The sequence below is a fragment of the Oryzias melastigma genome, linkage group LG24 (genome assembly GCF_002922805.2).
Source record: "Oryzias melastigma strain HK-1 linkage group LG24, ASM292280v2, whole genome shotgun sequence".
Taxonomy (NCBI): domain Eukaryota; kingdom Metazoa; phylum Chordata; class Actinopteri; order Beloniformes; family Adrianichthyidae; genus Oryzias; species Oryzias melastigma.
In genome coordinates this window covers 16,889,120-16,903,684 of record NC_050535.1, presented here as the reverse complement: position 1 = coordinate 16,903,684, position 14,565 = coordinate 16,889,120, and the positions used below count along the sequence as shown (strand labels likewise).

Sequence of the window (14,565 nt, the reverse complement as noted above, 5' to 3'; positions counted from 1 at the left end):
AAAAAATTAGACGTCAATTAATGTAAAAGTTTTTTTTGTTTTAATAAATAGCCACAAAAACATAAATAAAGTGTATTTTTCTAATCATTGAGGTGAGGCTTTGTGGGTTTTGGTCACTAAAATGACTCTTTTAGAACTAAAGGTTACAGAAATCTGCTTCTCTCTGTGTTTTTTGATGCATTTAGGAAAAACTAAGAGTCTATTTACATCTGAGCTACAATTTATTCAGATTAGGGTCTAAGAAGAGATCGTAGAGGTGATGATGGGGATTATTTTCACCAATGACGGAGAAAAATATGGAGAAGAAGCACGAGTGAGATTTGAAGATACAGGATGTGTGCATGTCTTGAAGCAGGAAGTCGCAAACCGCATCCTCTCTGATCTTCAAAGGCCTCATCTGCCAATTACCTGCTGCGCTGGCCCTCCCTGCAAGTGTCTTCCACTGGCGTGTGGGAACACGGTCCTCAGGAGGGGCTCAGAAACACCCCAGTGTTAATGCTTCTCACCATGACACACAGCAATTCCAGGCATACTGGAGGTCATATGCTTTGATAAACCCCTCCCTGAGGCCTGTGGCTCAATACTGAGGATGGGTTTGTGGTTCTCACCGTATGAAGCTCGTCTTGCCGGTGGAGTACTGTCCCACCAGGAGGACCATGGGCTTGTTGTCAAAGTCAGCATCCTCCAGGGCTGGAGAGTGGAACTCGTGGAACTTGTAGCTCTCCTCCAGAGGCAGAAGTTTGGTTTTGTAGAGTTTCTTTAGTCCATCGCTGACAGTTTGAAACACTTCTGGCTCCTTCTTCCTCCTGTCATCGGTTCCAAGCCAGCTGAACATGGTCGATGTGCTGTTATACCAATGTTGTTATTTATTATTTTGCCTCTTTGAGCTGGATGTTTGGCTAATTAGACAAAACTTGAATGAAGGAAGTCTAAATGTCGAAAAAATTGACATTTATTTTCGAAATGTTTAAGATTTAGCCACTTCTAATGCTAAAAAAGGGAACTATTTTATTTGTTTATCAAACCTGACACTGATCCGCCCAAGCCAGGCCACTACAGCTGGACATCAACAAAACACTGTTCTTAGTTGGTTTCTTTTCTTTCATGAAGCTGGAACCTGCTTAGCCAATAAAATAGAATGAAATAAAAAGCTAAAATCCTTCCGCTCGGTTGATACCGCTATTCACTGCGATGGAATCCCGGTAATGATGCACCGAGCAGCAGCCGCGGCCGGTATTGTTCCGCCTCCCCGCTCCTCTCCTGATAAAACAACCAAACCGTCCAGGAACGATCCGTAATGGTCTCCTTTCGGTGTCGACGGGATGAGTGTTCAAGAGTGCAGGTCGCTTTCTGTCACGGCTCAGCGCTCAGTGAGGCAGCAGCTGACGTCCTGCAGCTCCATTTAAATGCGGGGCTGAAGGAAACCTGATCCCGCCGGAAGTGCTCCACGGCTGGCCGCTAGATCCACTGAAGACCCGCCCAGAGATGCTGGAGCCGAGGCGGAGACGGGCAGGGCGACGCCATCTTGGATGAGGAGAACCTCATTCAGTTTAATATCACTGCGCCATCTGCAGGCTCAGAAATGTAAGTGATATTAGTTTTTTTTTTTATTTTCAACATACATTTCAAATAAAACGTATTAAAATAATTATTACAAAATAAAAAAATATTAAACTTCAAGCACCATCCACTAGAAACCACTATGAACCCCATGACTCAGTTTCCACCCATACAGGAAAGATCCGCAGGACATTCTATGTCAGGGGTGTTAAACTTAATCACAGAACACTGCAAAAAGTGAAATCTAAGTGAGATGAACTATCTTAAAACAAGAGCATAATATTTTTTTTTTTTAAAAAAAGCTTGCAAGATAAGTTTTCTCACCAAGTAGATTTTGTATCAGATCATTTCCCTTAGTTTAAGAGTTTTTGTACTTATATTATCTCAATAAGATATTAAGGCTTGTTACTAGGATTTTATTACCTATTATGAGTAAAAACACACTTGAAACTAGAATTTCAATAGTTATAACAGTAACATCATCTTCATTCAAGCCTGTGACATTTGTATGGGCAAGATCAATGCAGGGGTTTTGCCTTAATTCAACAATTTCAAGTAAATTATAGTGCATAGTGAGAAAATAATAGTGCTAACAACAGTTTACTATTCTTTTCAAACAATAGGAAAGTACTATTGTTTTTAGTTAGCATGTTGTCAATATAATGTTACCAGCAAAATCTTGATTAGAGAATAATTTTGAACATTTTGAGAAAATTAGCCTTAGAAATTATATGTATATTAGTCAAAGTGAGCTTGATATTAGTAAAATATGCTACTTTTAAGAGATTTGTGGTTCCTACGTGGCTAGATATTTTTACTTGTTTTGAAAAGTCCCGACAAGCCAAAATTTTCTTGTTGTGCTGGCAGATAATTTTTCTTATTTTAAGCAATGTTTACCTTATTTTTGTACATTTTTTTCTTGTTAATTAAAGCAGACTTTTTGCAGTGAAGGGGCCAAAATCCAAAACACACATTCGGTCGCGGGCCGAACAGGATAAACATTTATTGAACAATCCAAAACAACTTTTTTTAAAACTTTAAAGCCGTAACTTTTTAACATAATTATGAACTACATATTACCTGTGATAATGCTAGTGTGAATGCTGTAAGCTGAATTTAGCCAAAACATCTAGCGTGTAAATATTAGCCTACTAACACAGCCCAATAACACATAGCTGTTTTGGCTAATATAGACTTTTTTAAGGCTGTTCTGAAGTTTAGCTTAGGCTACATGCTAGCTGTTTTGGCTAGTTTAGGCTTTTTTCAATTTTTTAGGTTATTTTGAAGTTTAGCAATTTATTTCAGCAATATGCTAGTTTTTTTGGCTAACAAAAGTTTATTTAATTTTATTTTTAGGCTTATTTGGCATTTAGCTAATGTTTTAGCTGGTTATCACTTTCAGCATTTTCAGTATCTTCAGCTATCAGCACTAGCCTCTTCACCAGCCAAATTCAGCTTACAGCATTCACACTAGAATTATTGCAGGTAATGCTACATATCTAGTTCATAATTATGTTAAAAGTTACAGTTTTAAAGTTTAAAAATTTAGTTTAGAGTGTTCAATGACTATTTATCCTGTTCGGCCCACGACCTCAGGTGTGTTTTGGATTTTGGCCCCTTGTGTGATTGAGTTTGACACCCCTGATCTACATGCTCCCACTGGCCCAGGTTATAAAGAACAACAACATTAGTTACCATAGCTATGCAGATGACACACAGATATATATTAGAGTGACACCAGGAGACCGAGGCCCTGTACAGGCTCTTGGTAAATGCATTGAGGACATTAATGACTGGATGTGTCACAACTTACTTCAATTAAACAAAAACAAAACGGAGGTTATTGTCTTTGGGGCTAAAGAAAAAAGGTTAGACGTCACTACAGAGCATCAATCTATTCAACTAAAAACTACCAACCAGGCCAGAAACTTGGGTGTAGTGATAGACACAGACTTAAATTTTGATAAACACATTAAGGCAGTCACTAAATCAGCCTATTATCATCTCAAAAATATCTCAAGGATTAAAGATCTGATGTCTAAGCAGGACCTGGAGAAACTAGTGCATGCTTTCATCTTTAGTCGACTTGATTACTGTAACAGTGTTTTTACAGGACTACCAAAAAAATCCATCAGGAAACTGCAGCTTATTCAGAACTCTGCTGCTCGGGTTCTCACAAGGACCAAGAAAGTAGACCACATCAGTCCAGTTCTGAGGTCTTTACACTGGTTACCTGTCTGTCAGAGGATAGACTTTAAAGTTCTGTTACTGGTTTATAAAGCTTTGAATGGTTTAGCACCAAAATACATGACTGACCTCCTGACCCAGTATGTACCAGCCAGACCTCTCCGGTCATCAGGATCCGGTCTTTTATCAGTTCCTAGAGTCAGAACTAAACATGGAGAAGCTGCATTCAGCTTCTATGCACCACAGATCTGGAACAGACTTCCAGAAAACCTTAGATCAGCTGAAACACTCAGTGTATTTAAATCCAGGTTAAAGACTCACCTGTTCTCAGCTGCATTTGATTAATATGTATTCAAAAGTTTACGTCCGCACTGTCTATCTATGCTTTTTTTACATTCAGTTATTTTTACTTTCTTTTTACAAAGGGATTATGGGAAATGAAGGCAGGCTTATACTGTGGCAAAAGTTCCGCCCACATTTCAGAGGCGAATTTTACTGAGGCATCTGATTGGTCGGTTTATAACTAGAATAACTTGTGATAAAGACAAAATATAATAAATTAGGACTAGCAAAAAGTTATTAAAAATGTACCAAAACAAGAAAAGTAATTCTGACTAATAGAATGACGGAGTCTATATGGGATTTTGGTTTCTTGGAGCCAACGGGTATTTCCTGTTTAAAGCAAGAGGAGGGAGCAATTGGTCAGTCCAGTTCTCTTATACAGTCAATTAATCAACTACTTCAGGGTTAATATGTGATCTTCTGAATGAACGACACAGAGGATTATCTCAGGAAATGAGTGTTTGCAGTTTGTCCAGCAGAGGTCTCTGCCTTTCAGCCAGGTTGATTTCCCTCAACTATTTATCACAGGTTAAATATTAACATAACGGAGTGCAAAGGGCAGTTTTAACCACATTTACTTGAGTATCTCCTCATATCGAAACTGAAGATTCTAATTAATGTGAACTTTACTCTTTAAATAACCCAACGACAAAAGTATAAAACATTCTTTTATGAAATTCAAGTTTCCAAAAAGGATGAATTCAGAAACATTTGAAAACTGTAAATATAACACAATTATTAGCACTTTTTTTCTTATTTACAAACACATAAATCTTCAAGAAGAGACCTGGGGGAATCACATTCTTCCCTCCGCAGCTCTTTTAAGGCTTTTAAAACACAAAACAAAAAGGAAAAAAGACACAATGCTTTCCTTCATTGTCACCAATAGTTCAGAAAACAGTGTATAGCCTTTTGTTCAAAACAGCAATCTTGAGTAATTCCTATTCTCATACACTTACATTTGCTATCAATTAATCTTGCCTGTAACTGACAGAAAAGAATGAAGCTCAACAAGCACTGAATGAGACAGCATAACGCACTCGTCTCCTCCACGCATAATAATCTCAGCAATGTCGGCCTAAAGCAACAACTCAACGTAAAACTGGTTAAACACGATGACAGTTTGATTAAGATCTTAACACTGACAGCACAAACAAGTTTGGTAAGTTTTGACAAGGAAACAAACAAAAAACAACACTGGAGAATATACATAGATTTAAAAATGTTAGCAATAAAAACATGTTAGGATAAATACTAAAGTGTCTAATTATTGAATGTTTTCTTCCAGAAAACAAGTGCAATTGTATGTATATTTGTAAAAAAATTTAAAGAGAAAAGCCTCTAAGAGAAAACTATTCAAGCTTTTACTGGTGTCAAAGTATGGCCGGACTGGTAATAAACTAAGTTAACTGAGGTTGCCATGAACCCAAACCACGCCTAAGTCTAACAGTCACATAATAAATATGAAGAAAGCAAATGTAAAGTTTTCTTAAATAGGATTGGTAGATTAAACAATCCACTGCTGAGATCTAAAGCTGTGCTAGCACTATTTTCACAGGAAAAAACATGGAATAATGGCACATTGGTTATCAAGATAAAGTTTCCCTGAGATCTGATCACTCCAAGATTTCTACCCAAATTTAACTTTTGAGGAGCTCTTAATAAAGCTAATTTGGGCTGGGTTGATAAAATCGATTAAGACCAAACAGATCAATAGTTGATTCATAAAAATATAAATCGATTTACCACATAAAGCTAAAGTCTGCTAACTTGATACTAATGTATAATGGAATTCCCCATAGGACGGCTAATGCTAACGCCTGTTCAACTTAAACATTCATTGATGACTTAATGAACATCTTTATATTAATTTTCCAAACTTTTTTAAGGAAATAGTTTTTAAAGTAGCCATTTTTGGTCTAAAAAAAACGTTTTTTCGCTCATTCTTTCTTCTTCTTCTTGAATAAGGTGTACTGCTATCGCCACCTAGTGGCCAAACTAAAACGTCCTCCAATCAGAACAATGTTTACAATGTAAATGATCTGAACATTTTTGTTAGAACTTCTCACTTAACACTGTATACTATTAACAATCTCATTATTTCGCTAATACATTTTACAGTATGTGAACTGTATCAGATTAATATAAATATATTCAAAACATAGTAGATATTAATGTATCCCTAAACAAATGTGTCTAAATGTGTAAACTCAAATTGAATTGAATTGAATTGAGAGGCTCTTGTGAATCAAATCAAATCATTTCTGGAAATTATCATCAACCACAAAGGCAAGATCAATCTCAGACTTACTAATAAAGTTTACAAAGCCAACAGCAACATGATCTCATATTACAGTCTAAATAAACAGATCTTCTGTATTTTTCTAATATAATTCCATTACATTTTTTCATGCCTTATCCATGGAGATGGTCAAATTCCAATTGGATAAGATATCATCAGACCCATCCCTCTCCAGCTCGTCCAGATCCCAATCCGTCTCAGGGTTCTGCTGGAAGAACACGTCTTCCAAATTTATCACAGGTTTAGTCACATACGGCTCCAGGTGATTTCCAGTCTCTCTTTCCGCTCTCCCATTATTTAAAGTCGTCGCTTTGATCAAGTTCCCTTCCTCCCTGAATTGCAGCGGCATTCTCCTGCTCTCAGAGAGAAACGGTACCCCCTCGCCATCCTCTGCTTCTGGTTCCTGCATACTACCTTGTGTCACCACACCATAAGAATCCGACGGATCAGAATGGGATGTGGGCAAATCCCGAGGTTTTTGAGAAACATATGGAGAAAGCACAATACTCTCATCCGAGTGTCCCCGCAAATCTGTTGAATTCTGGGGACAGTATGACGAACCACCCTGAACTCTGTCGTCTGGACTGCTCTGGCCTTCTGCTGTCTCTTTTGTCTGATCCCCTCGTCCTTTATCGCCTGTGGCGGCAACAAAAACATCTCCATACTCAACGGAAGAGTCATCCGGATGTTCTTCGGGCTCTGCAGGCCTCTGTGGGGAGTAACTGGGTGGAGAATCGACCGGCTCTTTGGAGTAATGAGGGGGCCCCTCTGGAGTAACGCTGATTTTGGTGACAGGGCAGACTGGGATATGAGGGTCAAGATGGGGCCACAAAGGATGGGACGGCTGAATGGAAGTTCCCTAAAGAGAAAACGGAAAGACATATAAAATAAATAATAATATGTTTTTTTTCTAAAGTATATCTTTTAAAAAAAGGTTTAGTTTGGTTTTACCAGTGAAATTGGGTTTTTCTGTCCTTTTCCAGCCATGTACTGATAGAGCACGAAGCCGGCCACCACGATTACACAAATGAACAAAAATGGAACAACAATTCCCACAATCACCCTCTGCAGCTGCTCGATCAAAGGGTCTGAGGAAGAAAAGCAGCTGTGAGTTTCTGACAAGTCTGAAAACATTTGACAAACCGGTTCAAGTTTGAAATCAAGTGTACCTTGAGCTGTGGTGATGCAGTACCACGCTGACCGCTGGCATTTCATCTCTCTGAGGAGTAATCTTGATTGTGCGGAGAAGCAGTACTTTGTGTTGTAACTCAACAGGCGATATTTGAAGGGGCCTTTCTGCACTACATAATGGACCTACAAGCACACACACGCACTCACTGTCAGTTCCAGGATGCTTAGGACAAGATCTTTGATGTTCTGACTTACCGTCTGGTCAAGGTGGGTATTGTGGACAGAAAGGTTGTAGGTCATGTCTTTGTAGATTGTTGCCATGTAAATTGCCGGGGTTTGGTTGTTCAGCTGGTATCTCGTTGGCCCTTTCAGAGTGACGGTAGCGGTGTTGTTATGTACTTCCACGGAAACTGATGGAGGTCCAAAACTGGCTGTTGAGGAGCAAAAAAAAAAAGTTTGAGGTATTTTCAAAAAAATGTCTTAAGTACATTTTTATAAAAAGAAGAGCGTGTGGCTTACTTTCTTCCTTTGGATCAAATCGGCTTCGTAAAACAGTCCATTTGGAGGACATTCTGCTGACCATGGAACGGACTCTGGCAAAGTATCCCTCCTCTAAATCGGACGTCTGTGCGCTCAGATCACACCAGGTCCGCACGATGGCCGTGCACTGCCGCACCTCCCTCCACTTTAGCTGTTTCTCCTCCTCAACGGTCTCACCATAGCTAAAGCAGAGCAGAACACTCAGTGAATCAAGCGTTGAGGATTTCTGACCCTTTTCCTTTTGACAAATCAAACCACACGTCTTCACTTACATGGCATATTGCACTGTATATTGAGCGTCATCTGGCGTCCCGTCTCCTGGCAACCACTGCAGCACGTTTCTCAGATTCACAGAGGAAAAGCTGACGTTGATGGGGCTTGGAGGGAAGGAGGCAACTGAAGAAGAGAACAACAATGAACATGGCTTCATTATGAGCTCGAGTGGACATTTAACTCTTGTGTTCCTATGGGGTCCAGATGACCCCACCCTTACACTGACGTGTTGACAAAGGTGGATGAAAGTAAACAGGATTTTATGTCTGCCACACACATCAGTGAAGATTGAAAATAATCCTTGGAAAAAAAAAGGTTCAGGCCCTCACAATCACAGGCGCACACACTCATAGCGAGCCTGCATGAAGAAATGTCATCAGCTCTGCATCTTCCTAAATTCAGGCACATGCCAAGACTAATTTTTTTTATTTTTTACATCAATGAACATGTTGACGAGTTTGAATAGTTTTTTTTACAAATTCATGAAGAATCACTACATCTTTACTCATGACCCCAACCCAATGCAACCAAAATCTAGTAATATCGGATCTATACAGCCATAGGGTATTGAGTCAGATGCCAGTTTAGGCGAGGAAAACGAAGAGGAACTCGGATCTGTTTGTCTGTATTGGAGTGGAGCGGAGCTTGTAGTTGTTGTGGATTTTTCAAATTGATTTTTTCTTCTGCAGATGATTAAAAACACTTTGAAAAATAAATCCTCAGAAATGCAGTTTTAATGCTTATTTTATATATCCTTCATCATGAGAAAAATGCAACAAGAACATGTTAAAAACACCAAATACATCATTTTCATTGGAGTGCATCTTTAAAACATCCCTCTGGTTTATACTTTTCCTTTTGTATTAACCATTTTTTTTATTCATTTTGACACAGCGTTTATCTACTGGAGTTTATTTTCACATTTTGTTGCACAAAACACGGCAGTAATACTCTTGGCGAATTTTAAAGCGGATAAACAAAATGTCAGCTATTTTGAGAAGTCCTTCTTGACATAAAGGGAAGTAAATAGTTGTTGAATAGACATGCAGAGTTGGATTTTGCTGCAAATGAGCTGGAACATAAAAACCAAAAAGACAGAACTATACTGCAGCTCATCTGATAGAATTTCAGAGGTTATAAGCAAGAGTTTATACCATTAGCTTTGTCGCTTCAGCTTAGTTTCAGAAGAAACCTTCATGTATCAGTCTCCATAAGCCAGCAGAGTCCAAAAGGTCATTGAGCTATAAGACCTTTTAAAATCAGTTTTTATTACACATAACTCATAAATGCCTTAGAATTGCATAAAAACAGCGCAAACACAGCTTTATCAAAAGTATTATTTAGTCATTATTGTCAGGCTTTATTAATTAATTAACTGCAAAAGATTCAAAAAGGTAAACATTATGGGAAAACAACTATCTTTATGTTATTTATAGAGTTGTTTACTTCACTTTTGTTATTCCAAACTGTGGAATAAGCTTTAGAAATTAGAAATTCACGTCTAGATAACACACATTTACAAACTTGGTGATTTTAATAATCAAAGACTCCGTATTGCCTATAAAAGTAACCTATATCTTTGAGGGGAGAAAAAAATCTTAATTAATCTTTCTGCAAATCTGTTAATAAAAAAGCTTAAAATCAGATAAATGATGGCTTATGGCTTATAAATAAGCCATTAAGAAAATTAGATTTTCTATTTTTCTTTCATCCTGCGCGCGAGGTTTGCTTTTAACACAAAAACAATGTCAACAAATTCTTACCTGTGCAGGTGAGACCCAAGAGGCTCATGAGCACGAGGACTGTCCACATCTTGGCGCGCGGGGATCACCTCTTTTTCTTATTTTTAAGGAGAAACAAGCGGCGCAGTCCCTCCTGCCGTGGATCGGGGTGTTTCCACGCGCATTTAAGAAGTCGGATTAGCCTTCAACTACAAAGAAAGTAAAACGAAAAGGCTCAAAAATGATAAAAGGAAGTACGTGAGGGGTAAGAATGTCCTCAGTGAATGAAAGCGCCCAGTGAAAAATTCCCATTTGACTTTAAGCGACGCGGTAATTCCGTGTTTAAGAAAGGAATGTGGCTGTACTCGTCCGCGCGCATGACACCTGAACAGGTGCAATCAGCGTGGGGTGTTCACCAGCGCAGTTTTTTTTATTGGCCTAAGTTCCAACGATTTTGAAACAATAAACCCGTTCAGTCTATTTATATCACATTACTGGGAGACATTGCAAACTTTTTTGAGTAATTTGGAACCATCCACTCTGATTTCAAATTAATAACTTGGTTTATTTTGTTAATGCTTAGTGATTTTTATGCTCCTTTCTGTAGCCTACGTTTTTTTGTCACGTAAAACTCAAATCACTTTAAACGATTTTAGTAATCTTGGTATCAAAACGTTCATCTCGTTCAGGGCATTACTGCTTGTATTTTTGGTATTGATAAATTTTGTAGTTTTTTAAATATTGAGAAAAATATGCCCCAAATGAATGAGAAAGTCTAAAATGTCAAACTTTTAAGTAGATTAGCATCGAGCCTTTAAATATATTCATTGAGGGTTTTTTTTTCATATTTTATTATTATCAAAACATTTGGAGTTTACCTAATATTTTAGCAACATGCTAACGTTTTGGCTAATTTGTTATTAACTATTTTTTAAAGGTTAATTAGGAGTTTAGCTTTTATTTTAGCAACAAGTTAATTTTTTGACTAATGTAGTTTACTTATGAATTCAAGGCTAATTTGGGGTTTAGCTAGCATTTAGGCAATGTGCTAGCTTTTTTGTAGCTAATTTGGAGTTTAGCCTCTATTTGAGGAACATGCTAAAGTTTTTGGCTAATTTGTTATCTACTGGGGGTTTTTAGGCTAATTTAGAGTTTAGCTTCAATTTTAGCTGCAGGCAAACATTTTTGACTAATTTTGTTTACTGAGGAATTTTACGTTATTTGGGGATTTGATTAATATTTAAGCAGCGAGTTTTGTTTTTTGGCTAATTTGTTATCTACTGGGGGGTTTATTGGCTAATTAAGAGGTTAGCTTCTATTTTAGCAACAAGTTAACTTTTTGTAATTTAGTTTACTGAGGAATGTTATGGTATTTTGGGGTTTAGCTAGCATTTAGGCAATGTTGTGTCTTGTTTTGTGGCTAACTTGAAGTTTAGCTTCTATTATAGCAACATGCTAATGTTTTTTTTGTTTTTGTTTTTGCTAATTTGTTATCCGATGTTTTTTTTTTTTTAGGAACTTATGAACTTGTAAAGTTTATCTCTAATAAGTAGGCCTACTTAATCTTAAACAGTAAACTAAAAGTATAATATCTTATTTTATTTTTTTAAAATACGCTTAAAATAAACCTGAGTATACTTACTTTATGGAAATTTCCAGTCTTTTAGCAAATGTAACATTTTTCAAAAAGCTTTTGCCTTTTCAGTAAATCTTTTAGCAGTTAAAGTAAATTGCGTCACTATTTTCAGCAAAAAGCTTCAGCGGCTAATTTTAGCAAAAAGCATTCATACAAGCATTATCATAGGTAATGCATATTTTCTAGTTATTCATTGAGAGATGACGCAACGGTATGAGTTTATGTTTTTAGCCGCCCCCTGATACGGTGGGCTATAAGAAGTAATGAAACAGATTGTTTTTATGATAAGTGAACCCTATTTGTTTTTGTTTGTTTTAAACAAGAGACCAAAGTTATCCGTGTTGCAGCCGCAATATTTGGCGCTTAATTAGCACAACATCGAAGCGGAACTATTCTGTGTGTGTTTCGGGTGTTTACCCGGATCACTTTGCAGTTGCACACGGAGCCGAGCTCCATTCTCCTGTTACACATTAGCATGTCGTGTGTTTGCAGCTCTATTTTCAACAAAGCGGAGTGATTTTTGTCGTGATTTTTGGTCAGATTGGACTCTAAATGATCGACATGTCGCTTTCGATGGAGTCTCAGTTGCAGAGCATCTTTGAAGATGTTGTGGTAAATTGCACATTGACAAATCCACGACACGATCAGCTAGCACTTAAGATGCTTTCTATTTATATTTTTTAAATCATTATTGTTGATTAAAGAAATTTCATTCGCAGATGAACTACAATAATATGAATCAAATACGCCACACTTTTAATAATCACCTATGATTTATAATCTATTGTCAATGGTGTTCACAAGAGTCCTAATTGAAGCTGTAAACACGTCTTTGTTTGACTATTTTAACTGACTGCTTTTAATAAAAATAATATTTTTTTCAGTTGTTTGTATTTTGCAGTTTTAATTAATAATCTTTTTGTAATCAATCCTACAGAAAACTGAGACGATAGAAGAAGCGTTTGCTGGGTAAGCTTGTTACTAATATTTATTTCTACTGAGTAAAACAAATGTTTTGAAATGTTGTGTCTTTATACTTTTAGTTCGGATATATATAGTGCTGCCACAAATGATTATTTTAATAGTCGACTAATCACCGATAATTTTTTCCGAATAGTCAACTAATCGGGTCATGCACAAACTGGATGTAAAGCACACATCTTAACCATCATTTTCTTTAAACTAACTATAAACTAGATATATAGCATTACCTGCCATAATGCTTGTGTGAATTATGTAAGCTGAATTTGGCCGCTGAAAATTCTAGTGCTGATAGGTGAAGATGCTGAAATTGATAGCTAAAAACGCTGAAGCTGATAGCCAGCTAAATATTACTTAAATGCCAAATTAGCCTAAAAAAACTGAAAAAAACCCAAGTTAGCCAAAACAGCTTGCATGCAGATGAAATATTAGCTAAAATCCAAATTAGCCTAAAAACATAAAAATGAAAACCTAAATTAGCCAAAGTAGCTAGCATGCAGTAGAAACATTGGTTACATTGATCCTGAAAAACTCAAAAAATCCTAAATTTGGCAAAATAGCTAGCATTTAGCTGAAATATTAGCTAAACTCCAAAATAGCCTAAAAACTAAAAATCCTAAATTAGCCAAAATATCTAGCAGGTAGCTGAAAAAAAAAAACTGAAAAAATGCCAAAATAGTCAAAAAAGCTAGCATAACGTCATTATAACATTCAACTTTACTACACCCCGACTCGATATAATATAAAGTAATGACTAATCGACTATTAAACTTTCGTCGACTAGTTGCAGCCCTAGATACATATGTTAAAAAAACAAAAGAATTCTATACTTTCAAACATCAGCTACCAGTTACTCAGAACCAAAAGAACTACAACTACCTTCCCATTATTGCACATAGCCTCTTTGTATTGCACATGGCCTTTTATTTATCTTCTTAGAGGTAGATTATTTCTTTGTTTTATTATTTTTCTTCTGCTCCATGTCACTCCTGAGTGTTGCCTAGCAACAAATTGTTCTTATTCCTAAATAAAAAAGTGAAGGTATCTTGTGTGGTTTCAGGATGTTCATGGACACTCCAGAGGATGAGAGAACTAAACTCATCAGTTGTCTTGGAGCCTTCCGACAGTACTGGGGAACTCTGCCACAGGTTTTTAACGGTTTTGTTTTACTATGTCAAATGTACGAGCAAATACTTCAGTTTATTTATGCTCCCCCCTCCTCTCTTTCTTCAGGATTCTCATGAGCAGTGTGTTCAATGGATTGTGCGCTTCATACACACACAGCGCAGTCCCAAAAGAATCTCCTTCTTGTATGATTGCCTGGCTATGGCAGTGGAGACGAGTCTGTTACCCCCCAGGTTCATTCATATCTTTATCTGCCCTCATTTATCAAAAAGTACAAACTAAGTTTTTTATGCTAAATGTTTGCTCCTCCCCTATTCATATTCATTTCTGCAGATTCTAATTCAAGCTATATATGACAGTACTTGCTTGTTTGCTTATCTGTTGTGAGGCTTGGAATTGTGCGAATCTTTCCTCTTCAGGATGGTGTGTGTGGCGCTGATCAGTTCAGACAGCTTGGAGTGGGAAAGAACGCAGTTGTGGGCCTTAACCTTCAAGCTCATCCGCAAAATAATCGGAGGGGTGGACTACAAGGTGACTGACGCATCAAAACGAAATCTCCTTTAAGTTTGAAAGAAAATAAAAATACTGGTTACAACGATGAAATGTGTGGTAAATTTTCATCCAGGGGGTACGCGATCTGTTGAAAGGTGTTCTGGATAAAATTCAGACGATCCCCATCACTGTCAGCTCTGCTATTCTCCAGCAGCTGCTGGCCGCCAGGGAGGTAAAGATTTTTCAAGTTTTTACACAAATGCTTAAATTCAGAT

At 37.3% G+C, this 14,565-nt stretch overlaps 3 protein-coding genes across 3 annotated transcripts in view; 1 reads left to right on the top strand and 2 right to left on the bottom strand.

The window, feature by feature from the left end:
* Positions 1–1,552, bottom strand: part of ehd3 (EH-domain containing 3) — a 15,901-nt gene extending 14,349 nt beyond the window's left edge. The window contains exon 1 of the mRNA XM_024290994.2: positions 609–1,552. Coding sequence (XP_024146762.1) covers positions 609–835 — 227 coding nt within the window. The 5' untranslated portion in view covers positions 836–1,552. The remainder of the gene's footprint in view (positions 1–608) is intronic.
* The window catches only part of med23 (mediator complex subunit 23), a gene marked incomplete in the record, with an annotated part of 129,350 nt that overhangs the window by 93,508 nt on the left and 21,277 nt on the right, over positions 1–14,565 (top strand). Inside the window, 5 exon segments of the mRNA XM_036210492.1 lie at positions 12,630–12,661; positions 13,734–13,821; positions 13,907–14,031; positions 14,218–14,329; positions 14,424–14,522. Coding sequence (XP_036066385.1) covers positions 12,630–12,661; positions 13,734–13,821; positions 13,907–14,031; positions 14,218–14,329; positions 14,424–14,522 — 456 coding nt within the window.
* Positions 6,385–10,797, bottom strand: il20ra (interleukin 20 receptor, alpha). Its single transcript, XM_024290995.2, has 7 exons — positions 10,099–10,797; positions 8,335–8,458; positions 8,042–8,244; positions 7,778–7,953; positions 7,561–7,705; positions 7,343–7,479; positions 6,385–7,250 (listed from the first exon to the last, which is right to left on the bottom strand). The coding sequence occupies exons 1-7, from the start codon at positions 10,145–10,147 to the stop codon at positions 6,498–6,500; spliced, it is 1,587 nt and encodes a 528-aa protein (XP_024146763.1). The 5' UTR covers positions 10,148–10,797; the 3' UTR covers positions 6,385–6,497.